Source organism: Filicampus tigris, chromosome 14 (genome assembly GCF_054856515.1).
Source record: "Filicampus tigris isolate MCC_2025a chromosome 14, RoL_Ftig_1.0, whole genome shotgun sequence".
Classification (NCBI taxonomy): Eukaryota; Metazoa; Chordata; class Actinopteri; order Syngnathiformes; family Syngnathidae; genus Filicampus; species Filicampus tigris.
Genome location: NC_141230.1, coordinates 5,065,703 through 5,088,072, shown reverse-complemented (window position 1 = coordinate 5,088,072; position 22,370 = coordinate 5,065,703). Strand labels below are relative to the sequence as shown.

Genomic DNA, 22,370 nt, shown 5'->3' with positions numbered 1-22,370 from the left:
ATGAATCGATCTGAACTATGGCTGAATTCCTACGCTCGCCATAAATGTCCACTTTATGCTTCATGTTTAAAGTGCTTCCAGCACTTTCCCTCTGCCTGCGCGGAGCGCATTTTGGGCTCCGGATGACGTCAATGTCGGATATATGCGACCTGGCCGTTCAGACCGCGAACGCATTGAAAAAAATCGGATACATATCCGATCTAGGACCACATATGAAAGCGACCCAGGTCGCATTTGAAAAAAATCGGAAATGAGCCGTTCAGACTGTCATAAAAAAATCCGATCTGGGTCGCATTTGCCTGCGGTGTAAACCTAGCCTATTATAGGCACTATTTGAGGAACTATGTAATTTGCCTTTTATGGACATAATGTATAATTATGATAATGCCTACATTCTACAGTATATATTATAAACATCTATCTTTTCATCCATTTTCTGTAGCGCTACCTCACAAGGGTCGCAGGCATGTCGTTTTTGGGCGAGAGGCAAGGTCGACCCTAAACTTGTTGCCAGCCAATTGGAGGGCACAGAAAGACAAACAACCATTCACACTCACCTTCACGGTCTTCAGTTAACTTGCCACGCATGTTTTTGGAATGTGGGAGGCAGCGTTGTAGCCGAACGAGTTCAATGAACAAAGGTTTATGAACTTGTTCATATTTTGGGCGAACGTGAGCTGAACCTAGTATATTTTTGCCTGATGAACGTTTTTGGGAACGCGCTCAATGACAGTTCGTTTTTGTTCAAGAGTGCCAGGTTCCATTAGACTCCCAGGAGAAAACCCAGCTAAACACACAAACCTTCGGACTCGCATGTGTTATCAAAATGTAAAGCATGATGACAGCTTGGAGGGCAAAATAAAGCCTAAATCCTGTCTTGAGGAATCAGTATTGGTTGGTGACAAACCTAAGGTAAGTTGTTGTTTGTTTGCTAGTGCCTGCTGGGTATTAGAGCGTTTTCCCTTTGCGGTTCGTGGGGCGAGGTAAGGTGGGTTCTTCTTAGTCTTAGTAAGAAAATGAATGTCATCACCTATGAATACCGCCTGTCTTCCAGGACCGTATGATCTCTATGACGCTGGACAAAGACAACGAAGTGGCTTTGCAGACAATGAAATTGCTGCTGCTCATCTCAAAGTTAGCCAATACTCCCGTATCAACAATTATACTTTTTCTTTCATAATAGTGATTGTTTCACTGCCGTCTATATCTCTAACCCTTCAGAACACATGAAGATGTGCTCACTGCAGATGACTACAAGCCTCTCCTTCAGCTTGTTTATGCCTCACAGCGCCCCCTTGCAGCCGCAGCTGGGGAGCTGCTCTTCTTCAGGTAGACACTTTTGGGGGAAAAAAAAAAAAAAAAAAAAAAAAGCTTGAAAATATCATGAAGTGTTCGAAGTACCCAAAGACGCTTCACAATATCTCATTGGGAACTGCTGAAAGGATATCTATCTGTATGTATGTGGGAATATTAATAATAAATTAAAATAAAAACGCTCAACTAAAGTATGTATTTTTTAATAAACTAGAATAATTGAAATAATTATAATGAAACAAATATGAAAAAAGCTCATTCTTTTGTGTTTTTAGTTTGGCGTAGTTTAAACTGATCTTTTTGGTGGTTGTTTCAGGGTTCTCAGCACTGATGATCCTGCTGCTAATAATCAGGAAGAAATAAGTCAAGAGGAAGCTCATAAACAACAAACGTTTACTAGACTCAAGGCCCTTTTGGAATTCTACCAGAACTCTAAGGTGAAACGCTCATTTATGCCTGATGCCTGCGATTCATGTCCATGTCTGCGGCACTACTAACTTACTTGTGTACAGCTCCACAACCATGTGGTCTACCTCGTGGACAGCCTGTGGGACTGCAGTGGAGCCCTGCTAAAGGATTGGCCCACCATCACGTCTTTACTGCTGCAAGACCCTCACAATCCCTTGCCGGGGGGTACAGGTTGGCAGGATTTGCTGCTTGTTCTTGTTGGAGCGTTTATTATTTTATTTATTTATTTATTTAATGACTGCTACTTGTTTATAGGCCTCAGTGGGGAGGAAGAAGCAGTGCTAGTGGAGATCATGTTAGCCTCTGTGCGGCAGGCATCAGAAGGACCAGTGCTGACTGGGAGAAATGGTGCAAAGAAGGTTGGTGATTTTGTATGGGTGTAACAAAAAAAAGGGTTGAATTGGAAAAACAGTTTTGATTTGACACACCGAATGGAATCGTTACTTTTTAACGTTGCAATCCTTTATCAAATCGCTTTCTTTGAGAGATGTAAATCAGATATAAATTGGTTTGACGTTGCTGATGATTTGATGTTTTTTTTAATTTAACTAGCTTGGATAGTTTTGGGATTGCTTTTCCATGCTATTGCATGTTAATAAACTTGACAAAAGCTACAGCCGTACCATATCGAATCGAATTGTAATCCCACTAAATCGAACCGAATCATTCCATTTTAAAATCGTTACATCATTGAATCGTATTGTACCCCATGTATCGATAATCATCTTGTGTGGAGAGATGCACAAGCCTATGATTTCTTTTCTAGGCACTCATAATGCCCAATATTTGATGTTGTAGAGATGAAGGCATAGAAGATGAGAAAAACTAATAAAAAGGAAGTGCCGAGTGGGAAAGTATGCAATAGGGACTCAAAAATTAGAGGTGGTTAATTTGGAGCTTTTGCCAGCAGTTTGTTTGCTATGTCCCTCAATTAAGGTCAGAACTAGTATTCAATCAGTTTGTGTAGCTCCTTTCAAACATGAATACTTCACAATTTAAAAAATTCCTCAATCCAATTACAGTACATTGAGGCTTTACTTTTTGTTAACTAAAATAATACTAAAAACGAAGTACTGTTGTCAAAGCAAAAATGAAGTCGTTCAAAAGGATTACAATGCTCACTTTATCAAATGTGCAAATATGAGCGCTTGATTGAGGAAAGCTTTATTTAAAAAAAATGGAAATACCTCTAAATAAAATAGATGGGAAGAAAAAAAACAACAACCCAGTTACCATAAAGGAATAAGAATCTCCATAGGGAATAGAATACTTGCTAGAAGCTTAAATCTTAAAAGTAATAAGATGAGCATTAATAAAGTCAAACAAAAATTATGAAATGAGTTAATGTCAATTGAAAAAGTTACTCTTAAGTGGTTCAAGAGATGGATGGATGGACAGTTGAGTTAAATAAAAGCTTTATTATAATGAAAGGAAAACCTCTTGAATTAAATCAACAGTAAAAAGTCAGTGAAAAATAAGTCAAAGTGAGTGAATTCATAAATAGGAGAGATTGATAAAAGCTTTATTGAAAGAAGGGGAATTATCTCAGTTATATAAAAAAAAAAAAAAGAAAAGAATTACCAACATAACCATGAAGATGATAGAAGTTGATATACAAATAAATTCATGGAAATGACCATAAAATAGAAGCCAGTAGAATAAATAAATAAGTCACTATTTCCATGCGTGCTGGAGCCTATCCCAGCTGTCTTTGGATATTAGGTAATAATGAGTGGATGTTGATGTGTGTGTCTTTGCTACCAGATGTTGAGTTCCAGAGAGAAGAAAGTACAGGTTGATGACTGCACAAGGCTGACGCAGCATTTCCTCACAGTGCTCCCACACTTACTGGCCAAGGTACACCTTGCCTTGCCTTGCCTTGCTTTGCCTTTCCTGGCTGCCACTCATCGTTGTCAGTTGACCATGTCATTATGTTTGAATGACACCTATCGCCACTCCAAGTTTTCAGGTCGCTGGGATATTGTTGCTTCCTTGATGAGGATTCCTCAGTACTTTCTGCCAGAGAGCCCCGAGGCCCAAAACACACAACAGGTCAGCATTCCGGCCTACTGTCGGTGCAGGTTTTTAAACTTTGTGAAGTCATGAAGTTACATGGGATGTTTTAATGATGTCTACACCTCCATCGCTTTGTCTGCCAGTCAACATGATTGAGGGAAACCATATTTATTATTAATACATTTATCAAACCTGCTGTGTTGGTATTTACACAAGCAGTGCCAAGGCTTACTCGTCAGTTCAGCCCCCAAAGGTGGTTTCACTTAGCGACTTGAAATTTGTTAGATGCGTCTATCATGAGTATGTCCACAAATGCTGACTTCTCCTCCTCCTCAGTTGGTCTCCAACCTGTTAGCGGAAATTCAAGCTGTTCTGGAGGTCCACTCAGACGCCGCCGTACTGGAGGCGGCGTCCCGCACGTTCCTTGCTCTGTGTGGAGTGGAGACCCCCTGGGGTTCCGTGGCGCGGCCCGTCAGAGATTCCATGGTCCAGGGCTGGGTGGACCACCTGAAAGGCCTGCTGACCGACTCCTCCCTGGTGAGCTTCCACCAGGGCTAGCAACCCCACGAATAAGAACTTTATTCATTTTAAAGACGATCTGGCCCAATATCTTTGACTTGGCTAAAATCTTGAGCAGAAAATTCTTGTTTCTGTTCTATTTGGGCCACATAGGTGTCTTTCATTTCATTCATTAATTATTGGTAAAACAAGTACCCTATTTATTTGAAAGGCTATCGGTGCGTTTTACGTAGCTAAAGTCAAACCAGAATTCGGGTACAGTAGTGCTTTTTTTCTAGTGTTCAGAGCTTTGACAGCCATCATTTTAACATCATTTTTAAACTCCAAGGATTTCTTTCATCTTGGCAGAGCAAGAACCCTAACGCAGAATAAAGAATAATTTTTTTAAAAAGCTTGCTGACCTAGTGTGTTTTCGGTAACTGGAGTCAACTAGTACTGTATATCAGGACGTATTTGTTTCTACTCAGAGCTCTAGCAGTCACAATTTTAAACTTTACAGATGTTTACAGATGGCCACATCTCATGGGGTGGCCATTTTGTCACTTGCTGCTGTGAACTGAAAATGACATCACAGCTTGGCTCAGGTAATGACCAATCATGGCTCGACTTCAGAAAACAGGTGAGCCGTGATTGGTCGTTACCTGAGCACTGAGTAACTGTGATGTCATTTTCAGTCAGCAGAAAGTGACAAAATGGCCGCCTCCTGGGATGGCCAAAACCGGGTGTATTTTGCTCCTTAACTCATATTCCACAAACAAAATATTTCAGAATGTCTTGTTTCAACTAGTGGGTTGCATAGAACATTTTCTTGTAAATATTTTTTGGGGGGTTTGACTTTTTATTTAAGATAATCTTCAAACATTTTGCTCTCTAGGCAAAACAAGAACCCGCTCATTTGGGGCCATCAAATCGTCTCCTCTCAACTTCTTATTTTATGCATTCATTCTTGATTAAACAAGAACCCTAGTGATTTTAAATGCCCTCTAAATCAGTGTGTTTGACCTAGTTGTAGTCAAATGAAGAATCAGGTAGTGCTTGTTTCTATTCCTGAGCTTTAGTAGCCACAATTTTAACGAAATCTTCAAATTGTCAGGATTTCTGTCATGTTGCCAGAGCAAGAGCCCTAATGACTTTGGATCATGAAAGTAACTTGTCCCTTTTCCAGTTTGTTGAAACACAAACCTTATTTATTTTAAAGGCTGTCCGACCTAACGCTTTGGAGGTATTGGAGTTGAATGTTAGATCAGGAGATACCTGTTTTTATTCTGCATCCTTACATCCCTCCTGTCCCATAGACAGAACACTCTTGATTTTTTGAAATTTTTTTTCAATGATACTACATCCAAGTTTGAACTACGATAATAGCATCCATGCAAACAATAAAACTCTTTTCTTCAGGGGGCCATCTTCTCTGCTGATCAGGAGCAAATTAGAGACCTTTTTGTCACTCTGAAGAGAGTCAGCGCTTTCCACAAGTAAGTTGTTCAAAACAAATGGAATCCTTGTAATGACCTTCCACGGACATTAATATCTTATGTGGTCCGACAGCTGTCACGATCTGTCCGGCTGGAATGTGTTCGACCTGTTCTCGCCTCTCCTGCCGGTAGAGGGTAGCCAGGAGGGGGCGCCACCTCAGGTGATTAACGTTACCTTTGGGATTTTAAGATTTAAAATATTTAAAAATAACTGTTTATATTTATCGGCAAAAAAAGAACAACTAATGATTATTTTTTCTGACAGGTGTTAAAGGAAGTGTTACAATGTCTGTGTTACTGTGTTTTCTGGTCACTGAGCACAAGCAGTGAAATTCTGACCTCTAGGGTGAGTCATTGCAAAGTATAATATACAAAAGCTGAGAGAAAAATGATTAATAAGCTAATCATTCTCACTTGTGATTAGGGTATTGCTTATAGGACTCGTGTAGCTAAATAATCCAAATTATAGAAACCCAACAGCTCAAAGTACATTTCCACACCACTGTATACTACCATGATAATGAACATTTTGTTAAATTAGCAGACTAAGCCTTGTTGTTTTACTAAAGGCAGAATTTATGTGTTGTTATTAATTATTGTAACTAGTGCGTTTGTCACAAATCCATTATTCTTGTGTTTTATTAGGACAAGGCTGTCTCCCAGAGGCTTCAGTTGCGTGTGCTCAGTGAGGCAAGTCATCGTTGTCTCTCCCACCCTGACCACGGCGTCAGGCAGCAGGTACAAAGTGTCATTCTTAAGATGAATCCATTCCCTCCTCACTCCACTTGCTCTGTTTCTCTCATTTCAGGCATTCCTGGGTGTGTGCGACATCCTGACTGCTCACTCCTACCAGCAACAAGTGTGGCATCCCACCTCCTGGGGTCCCCTGCCCTACACGCCCACGCCCAAACTGCAGATGGCGCTACTGAACTTTGTGTGCAAGAATGTCTTTGTAGGGCCAGACGGTGACCACGAACACAAAGGTGAGAGGTTACACGTCGAATAGTTTAGAGCTATTAACTACACGTCGGAGTTGTTGTGGGTAGTTGTTAAAGGTCCCATGCGAGTCACGATCCTACGTCACAATGGCGCCAAAATTCAAATCTGCTCGTTTCTGCGCACTTTTGCCTTTCAAAAGCTATTGCCTGCAAGCGATAGCGCATAGATGCCAGTCTTAAACCATGTCATTGAGTCATTTTAACCAATTTTATGCATGAAACCGTGGTGAAAAATGGGTTCTTATGTATTGAGTCACATAGTTAGTCTGACAGCACCATATTGCTTGCAGCAAATTATCCCAGTTTTGTGCGAGAGGTAAATCACAGAGCACATGCTGTATAAACAAAGGACCATTCATACCCACGGGCAATTTGGAATCTTCAATCCACTTAATATGCATGATTTGGGATGTGGGAGGGAGCTCGAGTACCCGGGTAAAACCCCTTCAAGCAAGGGAAGAACGTTTATTAATATACTCTACTTGTATTCAAATGGTTTTCTTTGGTTGAATAATCTGATGTGTCTGAATCAGTCCATACAAATCTATAAAAAGAGTATTTTATTTGTATTTGAAAATGCAATATACATTACTGGCAGATAATGATAAATTTATAAAGTACTGTATTCTAAAAAAAACACAAAATATATTTTTTAATTGAAATACAAAATAACATAGATTTTTTTCAGTAGAATAGTACAAATGTAATAACAAACAGTAAAACTAATAGAAAAATGAAATTACAAGAGTTATATATGGTACAGGCATAAACATTTTGTCAGTACAATTTATCTATTTGCTAATAAATGATAATGAGACCAAATAATAAGACAACAATTAAAAACACTCCTGTAATGAAAGTATTATTAAAAGTAAACAGTGACTGAACCTTAAAAATATTGTCCTGTGAAACAAGTCCAATAACATTTTGAAACGTAGTAAAACATTGTTGAAAATTATGCAATGTGTAGGACCTATCTTGCACACTAGATGGCGCCCTCGTTCTGTCTTAAAGTGCCGTGGCATCAAACACAATACAATTGACCGCACAACTCCACAATTGCAAAGGTAGCGTGAAACCATGTTTCATTTGTTATGAAAATAAGGCCATGCAACTCAAGGATGTGTTATATATCGGTGTGTATATTTTATGACGAATAAAACAGCTTTGCATGTTGTGAATCTAAAAAGGAGGGGTCAAATTCCTTCTCTGCTTTTTAATAACTTTACTACACTGACTGAACTATCGCATCCAAATATGGTGGAGAGAGCAGGCGAGTCAATAAGTGGTCCGGTGGGAAGCTTTTCAACACACTGGGGGGGATTATTGCTTCTAAAAAGCTGTTGTTTTATGGGATTAGCCTGCTAACACTTTGGCTTTTATGGACACTTGTTCTTGTGTGAGAGATCACAAAGGCAAAAGCATCAAGTGGCTCCAATCCCTTTTTTCCGTGAGAAAAATTCCCTCAACTCTGGCTCACCTCCTCGCTCACTTTATTGGCCTTGCCGCCGATTAAAGCCACATGCTGTCGCCGCAAAGATCCTCTCGTGTTATCTTTTGATCTTACACCTGCGGAAACCACTGTGCCGAGGCCCGCCCCGCTCTAGCCTACCCTGGCAAGCGGGGAGAACATTGTACCTTGTCTTGCGAGCAGAGACGCCGCAACAGGGGCAGGCGACCCGGGCAATCGCCTGGGCTCCCAAGCTAAAGGGGGCATTGAGATGGCTGACATAGGAGCCCATACTGTATTCATGACAAAATAATGGCACTGTTTGGGACACTTTCAGTGACAAGTTGTCGAGGATCCCCCGCATTGGGACCCTTATCAACTCTTGCTGGCCGTTGGCTAGTAGGGGCCCAGAGAGATAGCTGGTGTTGATTCATGTCAACAACACAACAGGATTCTCCCGTAGACACTGCATTGACATGTCTGGATGCTCAACTAGCAAGCTTGTTATTGTTTTTTGGGGGTCTTCTCATGCTCGTTCTTGCCTGAGGCCTTCAGGAGATCTACAAACATCCTCACTTTTCCGTTGCTTTTTCCAACCTTTGGGGATGATTACATGATGGAAATACTGTAGTGGTAAAGTCAACCACTGTTCAGCTCATGATTGATTGAGGTCATGGGGTCTTGGAAACACAGCAGTGACCTGGATGAACGTGAACCAGGGAGCATTAACAACTAGAGGCAAAACAGATTTGGAGAACATTTTTCTGTTGTTGGCTGAATTAGACTTTTTTTTTTTTTGTATTACCCACAAGTTCACAAAGTTCTCAAAGCTATGAGCATGTTTTGATATAGTAGCATGAAAGTCGCAAGGCCTAGAACTGAACTAGACAATCATGGCAAAAAGTCAGCAACTTACATTTGACAACCGGCCATCCCACATATACGAATTCGCTGTCACTGTTTTGTTTTTTTTGTCTGGAAATACAATTTATGTATTATTTTTTGTTATTGTTGTTGTTGTTGTTGAACAACAACCAACATTGCGCAATTGTCGAGAGAAGTGGATTGACCTAGTTATATTATAATAAATCAAAGAGCGAATGGGTGGAAATAAAAAGAGGGTGTGGATATTTGAGAGGCTGTTGGCAACGATTGCCCATTCATTGTATTTGTGATTTCTACGACAGAGACTCTCCGTGGTTCACGATTTAGAAACAGCTACATCTTGTTAGCCTAATAGCATATTTGCCAACGTTATTTTTAACTGACTGTCACAATCGTGTAGAGTGGTCACCGTCTTGAACCGGGCATCTCGCAGTCGTCCCGCAGTTCCACATCATTTACGTATTTCTGTTGAGACTTGGGGTATGAGCACATTGCAGAAAATCATAATCAATTTTAAAATGAATTTCATGTGGTTTATTTTATTGAGAATGTCGGTGTGCGTTGAAAATGTTTCTTCACTCGAAAATGTTTACTTGTAAGGAAATAGTAAATTGAAAAATAAATCAGATGTATGAGACCCACACCATGTATCCAATAATAATATTAAACAGGAAGTGAACCCAGGCATATTTTTTTCAAGAATATGTTCTATGCAAGCCCACTAGTCAAAACAGGGCATTCTGATAAATATTGCGTTTGTGGAATAAGTGTTAATCCACTCGTTTTTAGCCATCTCTGGGGGCGGCCATTTTGTCTTCTGTCGACTGAAAATGACATCACAACTGCTCACAACGACCAATCACGGCTTTGATTCAGAAAACAGGTCAGCCGGGATTGGTCGTTGTGAGCAGTTGTGATGTCATTTTCAGTCGACAGAAGAGAAAATGGCCGCCCCCGGAGATGGCTAAAAAGGAGTGCATTTTGTTGCCTAATTTATATTCCAAAAACGCAATATTAATCAGAATGCCGTGTTTCAACTAGTGGGCTTGCTGGGAACATATTCCTGAAAAAAAATACGTTTGGGTTGACCTCCGCTTTAAATATACAGTATTACATATTAATATATGTTAATATCATACAATATGATATATATTATATTCAATACTTTACAAATATTGAATATAAATACAAAAGTGCAACATGGCACGTTATAGCATATAAGTGAAAAGTTTGAGTGATTGATTTAATTTCACATGACACTGTCACATGGCGCAAAAATCCAGGAAATGGCATGGTTGTGCCCATCTTTTGTGAAGTGGTACCACTTTGTAATTGCAGTGGTTTTAGTTGTGAATTGTGGTGCGGTCAGATTTTCAGAAAAGTGGACATGACCAAGGAAAATAATAGAAGTGAAATGGTAGTTAGTTGTCAATATCATATTATGCCTCTTAGATATGCTCCCCCTGCAGAGACAACAGTTGAGACCTTTAACTGTCAGCCTCATGTTCTGAAAGCCCAGATGATAAAATTTCCCACGTGCCTGGTATCATATGTGCATGTCCGATGTTTCAAACAAACGAATCTGCGTCAAAATCAGTAAAGAACTCGACGAGTTATGGTTAATTTCTTTGGAGCCCGACACCATTACCTCCACGCAACTGAATGCAAGAGAAGGCCGTGGACTCCTGGTTCAAGATGGCGGCAAGGTCTGCACTCCTCAGCCAGCCAAGTGGCTATTTATCACTATGGTCACGATAGCAATAACAAATAACAGCAAAGGCAGCCGGTTGCATCTCGCTGCATTGCTGTAAACTTATATTTTAGTTGTGAAAGGTCATGTGATAAGCAACAGCATATCATGTGACGGCCCCCGCACACCGCACAACATTTCAGTGGGTTTAGGCTACGTCACTCTGCCTCAGGCAACGACATGCGACATGGAAAGTCATTTGTTCATACATCATTTAAAAAGAAACATGAAAAAAGTGATGTAACGTGATTATTGTTGTTGTGTCAAGTTGTCAACTAGCTATTGAATATAATTGATAGCCCCAAAAAAATCTTTTTTACTTTTAACCTTGAAGGGGAAGTCAACGCAAAAATTTTTTCTCCCAGAATATGTTCTATGCAGGCCCACTAGTTGAAACAAGGCATTCTGATTAATATCGCGTTTGTGGAATATGAGCAATCCACCTGTTTTTGGCTAGCTCAGGGGGCGGCCATTTTGTCACTTCTGTCGACTGAAAATGACATCACAACTACCCGGGGGTCAGGTAACGACCAATCACGGCTCAGCTTTAGAAAACAGGCGAGCTGTGATTGGTTACCTGAGCCCCGAGCAACTGTGATGTCGTTTTTGTTTGACTGCAAATGACAAAATGGCCGCCGCCTGAGCTAGCCAAAAACGGGCGGATTTTGCTGCTTAACTCATATTCCACAAACGCAACATGAATCAGAATGCCATGTTTAGACTAGTGATGGCACAACATATTATTGCAAATAATGTTTTTGGGTTGACTTCCACTTTAAGTACATTTCAGAATCAGCACCTTTTTACTTTTACTTAATGAATCAGTACTTCTACTTTTACCAGTCTTTTTTCCTTCTACTGAAGTATAGTGCGTGAGTACTGTAGCCATGGGTAACTTCTTAACTCTGCTCCTCGACATGGTCCCAATCAGCCTGCTGGCACAGGACGGAGGACGAGGAAGGCAAGCTGGAGCAGCTTCACAGAAGAAGAAGCATGCTGGCCGCTTACTGCAAACTCATCCTACACGGCGTGTTGGAGATGAGCATGGCGGCGGACATCTTTACCTTCTACGTGAAGGTATGTTGTCATTAAAAGAATAATAAGACAGATCCAAAAGGTTCCACTCTTCATTTGGAGAAGTCATAGTAGCCCTCTTGCGTCGGACAGAGTGCTAAGAACACACATGAACACGGCTATCGATGTTGAACAACATCCACACTGTAAGCGAGACGGCTGAGATAGCTGAAGTCGCGGCTCAAATTAGCGCATGCTTGAGCAGTTAGCAATTTTCGCAGCACTCCACCGGCTGCAGTTTTCTCATTTTCACTGTTGAACTTGCTATCCCGCTCTCCTTCTGCTTGCCATGTTGGAGTGTCGTGACTTTGTTGTCCTTCAGTATCAGAGCGACTTAGGTGACATCATCAAGGAGACCCTACACAGGAGCAGACTCATCGATAAGCTCGAGAGCACTCGTACGCTGGTGCTCTCTTTACAGCAGGTAAGCGCACATTCAGATACGCAACTGTGAGCGACTGAAGATGCATTTGTCGTTTTCCGTCGTGTCCGGGCTAGCCGTTTGTGCGTCTGAAGCGCGAGCAGGAGGCTGGAGGATCGCCTCACGTCCAGCCGGGGGCGCAGACCTTCGGCAGCATCAAGGAGCTGGCCAGACGCTTTGCCCTCACCTTCGGCGACCTCGTCAAGTTTCGCGAGTGCCTCGTCCTCATCCACAGGTCAGCGGCCGACCGAGTTTGCGCGTCTGCGCCGTTAGTCTCTGGGACTGACGCGTGCGCCACTTTTCGCAGGAGCGGCATCGAATTTGCCTTTCGGGACTTTGAAAGTTCCACACCGAAGTTCCTGTCTTACTTGAGCATCCTGGCCGAGTTCTCCGGCAAGCTACTCAAACCGGACAAGAGGACAGTGTGAGTGTTCCCACGCCATATTGTCAAAGTGCTGTACATAAGAGGCAAACTTTTGGCCACCATCTTGTGCCAAGGAGCTATGCCGAAGCAAGCTGAGGAGTTTTGTTAAGACAAAAGTAGTGCTTTGCCACCATCATACCGCCATTGGGGCGGCATGGCTCAGAGGTGGAGTGGTCATCTCCCAACTGCGAGGTTGCGGGTTCGATCCCCCGGCCCTCGTGAAAGATACTGAACCCCCCAGTTGCTCATGATGCTGCATCATCACTAGGTCAATGTGGCATCAGTGTGAAGCGCAAGAGTGCCTTTATTGGTGGAAAAGCGTTATCGAAGTAAAAGATCAGTTACCATCATGTGCCAAGGAACTATGTTGAAGTTAGTTGAGGAGTTTTGTTAAGACAAAATGTTCACTTTGCCACCGTCCTCTGCCCAGGAACTACGTTCATTAAGACAGGAGTTGTGCTTTGCTGCCATCTTGTGGCATCTATAGCCAATTCTATACCTTTTTGGGGTGGGGGCATCAATTACTCTCTGATATCTGCTATTCATGGCAGGGGTTGTTCCCGATCCCCTCAAATAATGGGCGAACACTGTCCGTGCCGTAATGCACATGGCAAGGGAGGAGCCGCAGTCGCTAAAACACATTTTAGCAAGCCCGTCTAGCACAGACGCTACAATATGTACAGTATATTCTATGCGGCTGTATTTTTGGTGTTCAAATATGTTTACAATGTGTATTTTAGTAGGTGTGCCCTGTGATTGGCTGGCAACCAATTTAGGGTGTACCCCTCCTACTGCCCAAAGATAGGCTCCAGCATGCCCGCGACCCTTGCGAGGATAAGCCATTTGGATTTTAGTAGGTTTGAATGTATTCAAAACATGTCGAATGGGTAAAACTATAAAACCAAGTTTTTGTTTTCTTTTTTTTTTTTTTTTAATATGGTCCCTAGATTGCAGATTTGAACCTCTAGTACAGGGGTCCTCAAGGGCACCTATCCTGCATGTTTTCCATCCCTCCCTGCTGCAACACACCTGTTTCAAATGATCTGTATCGCTATCAGGCTTGCTGATGAGCTGATCATTTCAATCAGGTGTGTTGTAGCGAGGACGGATGGGGAAAACATGCAGGATAGGTGCCCTTGAGGACCGGACTTGGTGACCCCGGCTCCAGTAGGTGCGTCCGGACCATGTTTCCCATGATAAACATGGCTTCAGTGTTCTGTGAGGCCACAAGTGGTTGTCGCTGGTGAAATGTGGTCCACAATATGTTGTTTTATGTGTGTGTGTGCGTGTATGTGTTCGCATGCGCGTGCAGCTTAGCCTACTTGCAGAAGCACACCTCAAATCACGTATCGGACCTCAGGGAGGAGCGCTGGCAGCCGCTCGTCTACTACCGCGGCTCCCTATTGGCCGAAGGAGACGACGTCGCATCCCACGGCAGCTCGGACAGGAAGCAGCCTGGACGCTCAAACGTGTCCAAGAGCAAACTGGAAGGTGTGTACGTATGTACTCGTATGTATGTGGATGGACACGTATGTAGATTAGAGATAGACCGATATGTTTTTTTCAGGGCCAATATGATACCGATAATTAGTAGTCAAGGAGGCCGATAACCGATATTCATTTTCACTAAAAAGGAAAATATTGGCATCAATAAATAAAACAAATTAAAACTCTTAACTTTGTTGAAATGCTTTTACGCATGTTTGTTGAAAACATTTTTCAGATTTGCATAATTTTGCTGTTTTTTTACTTTTATACAATTTTGACAATATGTATATTGGTTGTAAAATTCTAACGAAGTTCAGGGAGCTCCCAGGGTCATCAGCATGTCTTCAAAAGTTACACGAAAACTTAAACAATAGCTCCCAATGCTTTTCGACAGTAAATAAAGCTCTCCAAAATTTCAAAATGACAGAAATGTTAAAATTTCACTTATCTTTGTTTTGATTTCAAAGAAAACCAAAAGGTGCAGATTGTTGCAGTAGAATCTCTAATAAAGTTAACTGACAATTTAAACACATAGTTCCTTGAAAAAAAAAAAAAAAAAAAAAAGGCCGATACCGATATTCATCAAAATGCCGAATATCGGTGTCGATAATCGGTCTATCCCTAACGTACATTGTGTGTATGTAAATGGACTGATAGATGTTTGCATTTTTATGTGTATGGAGAAATAAAAGATGATTTGTAAGGAAAGAACTCTACAGATTTGAGCAATATCTGAGCTCACATGGCTGTCATAGCTGAGGTCAAATGAAGCCTACCGGTACTTCCTGACATTGATGTCTCCCCCCCCCCCCCCCCCCACACACACACACACACACTGCAAGGTTCCAAGTCTTTAGGACCACTAAGTTCCACTGAGCCCCAAGTTGGAAAGGTTCACAGATCAAGTTCCAGGTGCGGTTCTGAAATTTTCTGTTATTTTTATTTTTTACTTTTTTGTTTTTTTTCTTCTTTCCCACACCTTTTCACCATTTGACTCTCACCTGTCATCTCATGCGATACTCAGCAACAAGACCACCCACGTGCTGGAATCTCTTGTGAAAAGACCCTCAACTGAAGGACCAGTCAACACTGAGGCATGTGATGATGATAATGACGATGAAGATGCTGTAGAAGTTGAACTCTGACAAGGTTTTGGTGCTTTCATTTGAACGCTCAACGAAACACGTTGTCCTTTTGTCTGATGTACTGTACATCATATTGAACAGAAAGCGCTTTCCCGTATCTATATATAGCTGAAAACTCTTGGATACGAACTGTATGTCCATTTTTGCTTCTACAATGATTACTTTATTTCTATTTACTGCAATTTGGATTTAAAGTGTACCTATGTTGGTCATAAGAAAAAAAAAAACAGTTTATCAAGAAAAACTGCATCGAAACGCGTTTTTGGTTCCACCGGTTGTATTAAAGCAAGCTTATAATGGCTCGCGGGACCTATTTATCGAGACAGCAAATGTGTGCGGCCATTCTTGCCTGCAAGAGGCGGAGCTGTGACAACAGTGTTGAAAGCCATCTTGGCCCGGTCATCTCCCCAAATCAACGCGTCATTTTCTTGGTCAGATTCTGACGAATCGGAGTCATTGCAAATTTCCTGAGTCCTCGCTTGAGGCCTACATGGCAGTGAACTTTTTAAAATGTATTTATTTATTTATTTATTTTTTACAACTTTACCCTTTTTCTACGATGGCTTATTTGGGTCACCTAGCGTGGACAAAAAAAAAAAAATGAAAAGACAGATTTACATCCATAGGAAAGTGATCTGGCGTATCTCTCAATAGCAACAGGGAAGTGCAAGGGACGACCCAGTCAACAACTTGACGTTACATTCGTTCCCAGCATGGCGCCGAGCATTAAAATTAACCAGGGGAAGTATGAGACTTAACACTCAACAAAAATGGGACCACCAGTTATTTGTCAAACTTCAAGGACATGTAAGTGTGTAAAGGCGTATTAGTGCCACACTGGACAAATACAATAATAACATAGAAAAGTAATAGAGAATAATGTGACAGTTTTATGGGGAAAAAATATTTAATATTTATTGTAAAGTAACTTTTGTGAATTTTGACAAATTTAAGAAAATATTTTTTCATGAAAACGTTTATATTAAAAACTTGTACATAAAAATTTGACGACACATTTACCAGTATGTTTTTCTATTTTCTTTACTTGTTTCTGATACAATTTTGCTTGAAAAATTAGGGCTATTCTTGAAACTTTTTTTTTTTCTCTTGAGAAAATCAAATCTGACTAAAACCTGCAACTTTATTCTTGTATATAGGCTTTTCCTCATAAAAACTCCACATCTATTCTTTGTTTCCCCACCCTCTGTGGTCCTATTGTCCACCTTCATTTGAGCAAGACCAATTCAAATTCCAGTTTAGTGCCATTATCAATTACATTCTTACCAGAAAAACGAACATGTTAATGATGGCAACCACCGGTTTGTACCCCTGAATCTTAGTTCTGCATGCACGAATTAGCCAGTTTTTTTTTAACAATCGTGTGTGTGTACCTGTGCGTCACACATTGTAGCAAGTGTGAGTTGCTACACAATGGACCCCTGCATACACAGTTGGACACCCACCTGCAGATTGGTAAAAAAAAAACCCATATTTTTAAAATGTAATTTTTGAGAGTCAACTCCTATTTTTGGGGATGCTAATTTGCAGAGGGCGGCACAGAGGGTTAGCACTTCCGCCTCACAGTGCAGAGGTCATGAGTTTGAATCCGGCCCTGGCCTTCCTGTGTGGAGTTTGCATGTTCTCCCCGTGCCTGCGTGGGTTTTCTTCGGGTACTCCGGTTTTCTCCCACATTCCAAAGGCATGCATGGTTGGTTGATTGGACACTCTGAATTGCCCCAAGGTGTGATTGTGAGTGCGGATGTTTGTTTGTCTCTGCGTGCCCGGCGATTGGCTGCCAACCAGTTCAGGGTGTCCGTCCCCCGCCTACTGCCCAAAGACAGCTGGGATGGATGCTAATTGCAGATATATCCCCACTTATTCAAGAATTTTTGTTTTGTCCACTGTAGTATCCTTCCTGCACACTACAGTATTGCTTCTTGTTGGGTGCTTATGTAATTAATGGTATCTTATTTAAGTAAATAAATAAATTTTAAAAAAGTGTTTGTAGTCAATGACTGAGGCTTTATTAACTTTATTAGATAGAAAACGCTGTCCTTCAAACTTGCCCAAATCATTTACATTCACAGCAAACAATATTTACACATTTATATATATATTTATAAATTCATCTAATAAATTAAAACACCCATCTCACGCACACTTACACACACACAGTGTCCAATGTGATGATTTGGCATTTTGTTGTACAGAAGCTTCCGGTTTGATCACTGGAATGTAAAGTGAGCCAATGGACGGGGACAGAGGTGAGAGTCAAGTCTGTGATGACATTGCAACTTCATCGGGTCTAAAGTGTAAAAAGTCCAAAGTGCCAAGAAGAAGCTGCAGTTGGCTGTCAGGAAGTTGTTTGTGAGACCATCGGGACTCAATTTATTGAGGGGCGCGGCGCTCGCTCATTCAAAATCATCCTCGTACTCGTAGTCACCCAGGTCCAGGTTGCAGTGCGGCGAGGGAATCTGGAAGAAGTGTCTTTTCGTCAGACCCAGGTCGGCCGAGATGTGCGCTTCCAAGGGACTCAGCGGGGCTTCGTACCTAAAACAAATACATAAATGTCCTTAGGGAAAAACATTCATGCAATGTGCTTCTGCTGTCACAGGAGGGCAGTCTTTGTCCACATGTATTTTTCGAAATAAGACTCAAGTCCACATTAACAGGCTGTCATGTGCATGCCAAAGCAATAGGTGGAGCTGTTCCGCCTAAGTGGAACACTTATTTGGAGAGCCAATCAGTTGTTGTTATTCTTGAAGCTTCACAAAAGTCATTATGACAAAATAATAACAAAAGCGAACCGAGCAAGAGGACAAAAACGTGCATGGACTGATAGTGAAGCAGACTCCATTCTCCATATTACATTTGAATCAAAGTTTGTAAAGCAAATTCTCTTGAAATTAGTCCAAACATAGTTGAACATAACTCACATTAGGACATTTCTTCCTCATAGTTATGACTATTTCTGTGATATTTCTATTTTAGTTTTGTTAAACTACAACTTTGTTCCCTCGATTGTTTCCATATACGGTAACTGGGATTTTATTTATATTCGGAATGTAATGACCATTCATAAAATATTTATTACATTACAGTATGTAAAATTAGGGGTTTTTTTGCCATTAAAATTACATATACATATATATATATTATATATATAATATATATATAAATACATACATATATATATATACATATATACACATATATATTATATATATAATATATATATACATATATATATATATATACATATATATATATATACATATATACACATATATATATATAATACACATATATATATATATACACACATATATATATATACACATATATATATAATATATATATATTATATATATATAATATATATATATAATATATATATAATACATATATAATACATATATAATATATATATATATAATATATATATATAATATATATATATATATATTATATATATAATATATATATATACACAATATGTCAACATATTACAACTCTTCTTGTTTTGTAAAATTAAACTTCTATTCTCACATTAGAACTTTTCCCTTGGAATATTCAAACTTGTTTTCCTTATAATTTGACTTAATTTCATTATATCAACATTTTTCTTGTTGACTTTTTTCGCTCACGATATAAAGTGGAAATTGGAATCATCCTTTTAAGACGCACACACTTGTGTCATGCAGAATACTGACTACCAGTATTAAAAAGACAAGCGTGCGACTGGACAAGACAAAGGAGAGAAACACAAAGGTGTGCGATGTGCAGGAGGGTATTTAAAAACAAAATCCAGGTTTTGATCCCATGTTGTTGGGGTGGTTTTAGGACCAGACCGGTCCAGAGAAAAGTAAGGAGGAGAACGTTTGGTTCTTTCTGGTACCGTGAGCGTCTTACCTGCCGGGAGGTGATCCGCCTTCAGAGGTTAGTGGTGGTCCTAAAGTTCCACACAAACTCATCAACTATCAGCTGACTCAGAGTGTGACGCTACTTCTTGTAATAAACTGAGGACCACTCAAATGTTTTCAGCTTAAGATAAATCTGTATAAGATCAAATGCAAGAGCTTTATCCAAAATGATCTGTAGTGCATATTAGAGCAGGTTTACGACTATGGTTGAAAACATCTTTTTTACAAACATTTTGAATTTTGTATCCAGGTCCTGAGCTTGTGCAAGTGTACCTAATGTTGTGACCAGCTAGCATAAGCTACCAAGTCAAAGCGTGATCTTACACGTCATCGCAGTGATTCCCGGCAGCCTCTTCAGCCACCAGGATGTCGTACTCTTCCGCAGCGTATCGCTCCCAGTCGGACACTTCCTGTCCCTCCGTCTCCACTTCCTGTCAGACACGGATGGTTAACGAGGCTGGAGCGCGGTGCGCCGTGCGTGCCGCACGCACGCTCACCCTGATAACGGAGAAGGGGTCCCGCTGCTCGTGGTCCAGGTACTTCTCGATGTTGAAGAAGGTGTCAAAGAAGATGTGCGACAGCTTGCACCTCTTCAGGTCCCTCAGCGTGATCTTACCTGCCGTCATCATTCACGTCAGCGTCAAATTCAGAGTGTAATTGGAGTAAAAATGTCCAATTATCCAAAATAAGATTTTTTTTCTTTTTTACTTCACTTTCTGAGAACCACCCAAAAACGTGTTGACCAGTGTAATTTACAAGATAAAGATGTAACTTGATGACAATAAAATCATTCAGAGAAAGAAAAATAAAATTTTTTGAGGAAAAATGTGGTAATCTATTTTTTTAACATGGGTGGTATTGTGTTGAAAAGAATGAATGTAGAAATATCTTTGGTCTGAAATAGTGCTTAGTAGGGATGTTACGATCAGGTTTTATGACACCGATACCGATCATGCATGAGTGAGATCGGCCGATACCGATTCCGATCACATGTCTGTATATTTTTCCATTTATGGTGACTGCTATTATGCAATATTATCTGGAAAAAAAACCCAGCCATATTATTACCGTAATTTTGATAAATCTATATATATTTTCAAAAGCATGAAGAAATACAAAACCGTTGCTGGCACAATACGATTAATAGTGCAAAGATAGCAGAAAAACTTACATTCACCAGCTTTTAATAACAGTTTTTAACAGATCAAAATAATCAGCAGTCTCAAAAGACTTCATTATGCAAAAAGTCAAATAAATAACATGCCACCTAAACATTGCATGGTTCAGAATATAATCAAAGTAGAAAAAAATAGTCACATGCAGGCTTCACTTGAATAAACTATTCAATGAGTTCCTAAATTGAAACGACTCAGGAGCTTGTTTATTGTCTTGTGCATAGACAAACTATCTTGTGCATTTGTCAACGAGAAAAAAGTCACTGTTAATCTTTTAATCTGCCTGTGGCAATAATGCCACTTATACTGCGCTGTCCGCCTTGACTTTATTCAATTCAGTGAGCCTCGTAAACTCACCATAGTCTCCCAATTGCTTGTTCTTCAGATGTCGGTTTAAGTTGGTTGTGTTGAAACTTTTGGCCATGAAAAGGTACATGGCGTATACAGTATTACAAGACGCAAACTCCACACACCCAGCAGACAATGCTATGTTCACACCAACTACGGTGGTCGGAATATTCGATCAAAGCCTTTCATTGCCGATCAAAACATCCGATCACCCGCAGCTGATGCTTAGCAGCCTTGTGTTGCGTCCCTCCCCTCTGCTCGTAGCGGAGGCGCGGCTGCGTTAGGGAGCCTTTCTGGCGGCGCTTTTGAATTGGAGTCAATGTAGCTGGCTCAGGCGGGCGAGGTTGCGTGCAGGGCGGCGCGAGTGATGCTTTTGGACGGAGGGACGCCGTCGCGTATTAAACAAATCAACTTTTTTGCCATTTCATCTACCGCCAGCCAAGCATGAGCTGCGGGTGATCGGATGTTTTGATCGTTAATAAAAGGCTTTGATCGAATGTTCCGATCACGTAATTTTTCACGGAAAACGGCCGTTCACGATCGGTGCCCGATCGATCAGAGCGTCCCTAGTGCTTGGTTAGGTGTCCTACTAACGTGCTAGCGTCAAATTCCTGCGGTAACGCCCCGTGCTAACTACATCAACGAAAGCCGGAGAAAACGCAAACTTCCCGCGGGCCAAGTAAGAGACGACCGACCTTCGATCCGAGGCTTGACTAGGTCGAGCATCTGGCAGAGGCAGTCTTCAAAGGGCAGCGGCTCGATGGCCATGCTCTCCAACTTCTGACACTGCTCCTCGTAGAAGTACTCCATCTCGTACATGCTCAGCACGCCGTCGCCGTCCAGGTCCATGCAGCGGAACCAGTACTCTATACTGGGAGCGCACGCGTACGCAGGTCAAAGGCGCTCGCTCTCATTTTGAGGTCCAACAACAGATGCGCAGGGAGCACATACCTGGTGTCCGTCTTCTTGTCCTCCTCGGAGATGAGGAACCACACGAAGTCCGCATAACTCAAGCGGCCTTCCTTGAACACGCGCCGGTCCCTCGACGCCACAAGAGAAGGAGAAATCAAGTCAGATTTTTTCATTTTACAAACAACAAAATTGTTTGTAAAGTTAAAAATAAAAAAAATAAAAAATTACAAAGCCATAATGCAAGAATGAATTTATAGTACAAGAAAAATATGAGGGGGCAATTTTTAGTCTGAGAAAAAAAAAAATCATCCATCATCCGTCCTCCAAACCGCTTAAATCATATTTCTAAAACACAGTTGTAATTTTATGAGAATAAAGTGGTTAAGTGTAACAATTTAAATTAAAATACATTTTGATTCACAAGAATGAAGTCTCAATTTTTTTTAATGCCGTCATAATTTGACAAAAATAACTTGGTAATAATATAAATGAAAATTAATAATAAAAAAATAAATATAATTTATTTAAAATTAAAAAAAATTAATACTTATTTTATATATTTTTTTCTTATTGGGCTAGAGTCAT

At 40.7% G+C, this 22,370-nt stretch overlaps 2 protein-coding genes across 4 annotated transcripts in view; one reads left to right on the top strand and one right to left on the bottom strand.

The window, feature by feature from the left end:
- Positions 1 to 17,427, top strand: part of LOC147136094 (cohesin subunit SA-2) — a 28,419-nt gene extending 10,992 nt beyond the window's left edge. The window contains exons 13-32 of the mRNA XM_086051458.1: positions 1,055 to 1,134; positions 1,222 to 1,329; positions 1,631 to 1,751; positions 1,827 to 1,953; positions 2,038 to 2,141; positions 3,547 to 3,639; positions 3,745 to 3,834; positions 4,135 to 4,335; positions 5,716 to 5,792; positions 5,866 to 5,953; positions 6,058 to 6,138; positions 6,438 to 6,530; positions 6,601 to 6,775; positions 11,807 to 11,952; positions 12,272 to 12,373; positions 12,448 to 12,605; positions 12,678 to 12,794; positions 14,107 to 14,285; positions 15,125 to 15,194; positions 15,307 to 17,427. Of these exons, the coding sequence (XP_085907584.1) occupies positions 1,055 to 1,134; positions 1,222 to 1,329; positions 1,631 to 1,751; positions 1,827 to 1,953; positions 2,038 to 2,141; positions 3,547 to 3,639; positions 3,745 to 3,834; positions 4,135 to 4,335; positions 5,716 to 5,792; positions 5,866 to 5,953; positions 6,058 to 6,138; positions 6,438 to 6,530; positions 6,601 to 6,775; positions 11,807 to 11,952; positions 12,272 to 12,373; positions 12,448 to 12,605; positions 12,678 to 12,794; positions 14,107 to 14,285; positions 15,125 to 15,194; positions 15,307 to 15,427 (2,331 nt within the window). The 3' untranslated portion in view covers positions 15,428 to 17,427. The remainder of the gene's footprint in view (positions 1 to 1,054; positions 1,135 to 1,221; positions 1,330 to 1,630; positions 1,752 to 1,826; positions 1,954 to 2,037; positions 2,142 to 3,546; positions 3,640 to 3,744; positions 3,835 to 4,134; positions 4,336 to 5,715; positions 5,793 to 5,865; positions 5,954 to 6,057; positions 6,139 to 6,437; positions 6,531 to 6,600; positions 6,776 to 11,806; positions 11,953 to 12,271; positions 12,374 to 12,447; positions 12,606 to 12,677; positions 12,795 to 14,106; positions 14,286 to 15,124; positions 15,195 to 15,306) is intronic.
- A 16-nt stretch (positions 17,428 to 17,443) lies between these two features.
- ppp2r3b (protein phosphatase 2, regulatory subunit B'', beta) overlaps positions 17,444 to 22,370 on the bottom strand; it is a 36,361-nt gene continuing 31,434 nt past the window's right edge. For 2 of the 3 annotated variants that reach the window (XM_086051459.1, XM_086051462.1), the window contains 5 exons: positions 21,825 to 21,914; positions 21,569 to 21,744; positions 19,848 to 19,966; positions 19,675 to 19,781; positions 17,444 to 17,977 (listed from right to left, as the gene is read on the bottom strand). In XM_086051459.1, the coding sequence (XP_085907585.1) occupies positions 17,839 to 17,977; positions 19,675 to 19,781; positions 19,848 to 19,966; positions 21,569 to 21,744; positions 21,825 to 21,914 (631 nt within the window). In that variant the 3' untranslated portion in view covers positions 17,444 to 17,838. Of the gene's footprint in view, positions 17,978 to 19,339; positions 19,380 to 19,674; positions 19,782 to 19,847; positions 19,967 to 21,568; positions 21,745 to 21,824; positions 21,915 to 22,370 lie in introns of all 3 variants that reach the window. The other variant, XM_086051460.1, reaches the window with a different exon arrangement.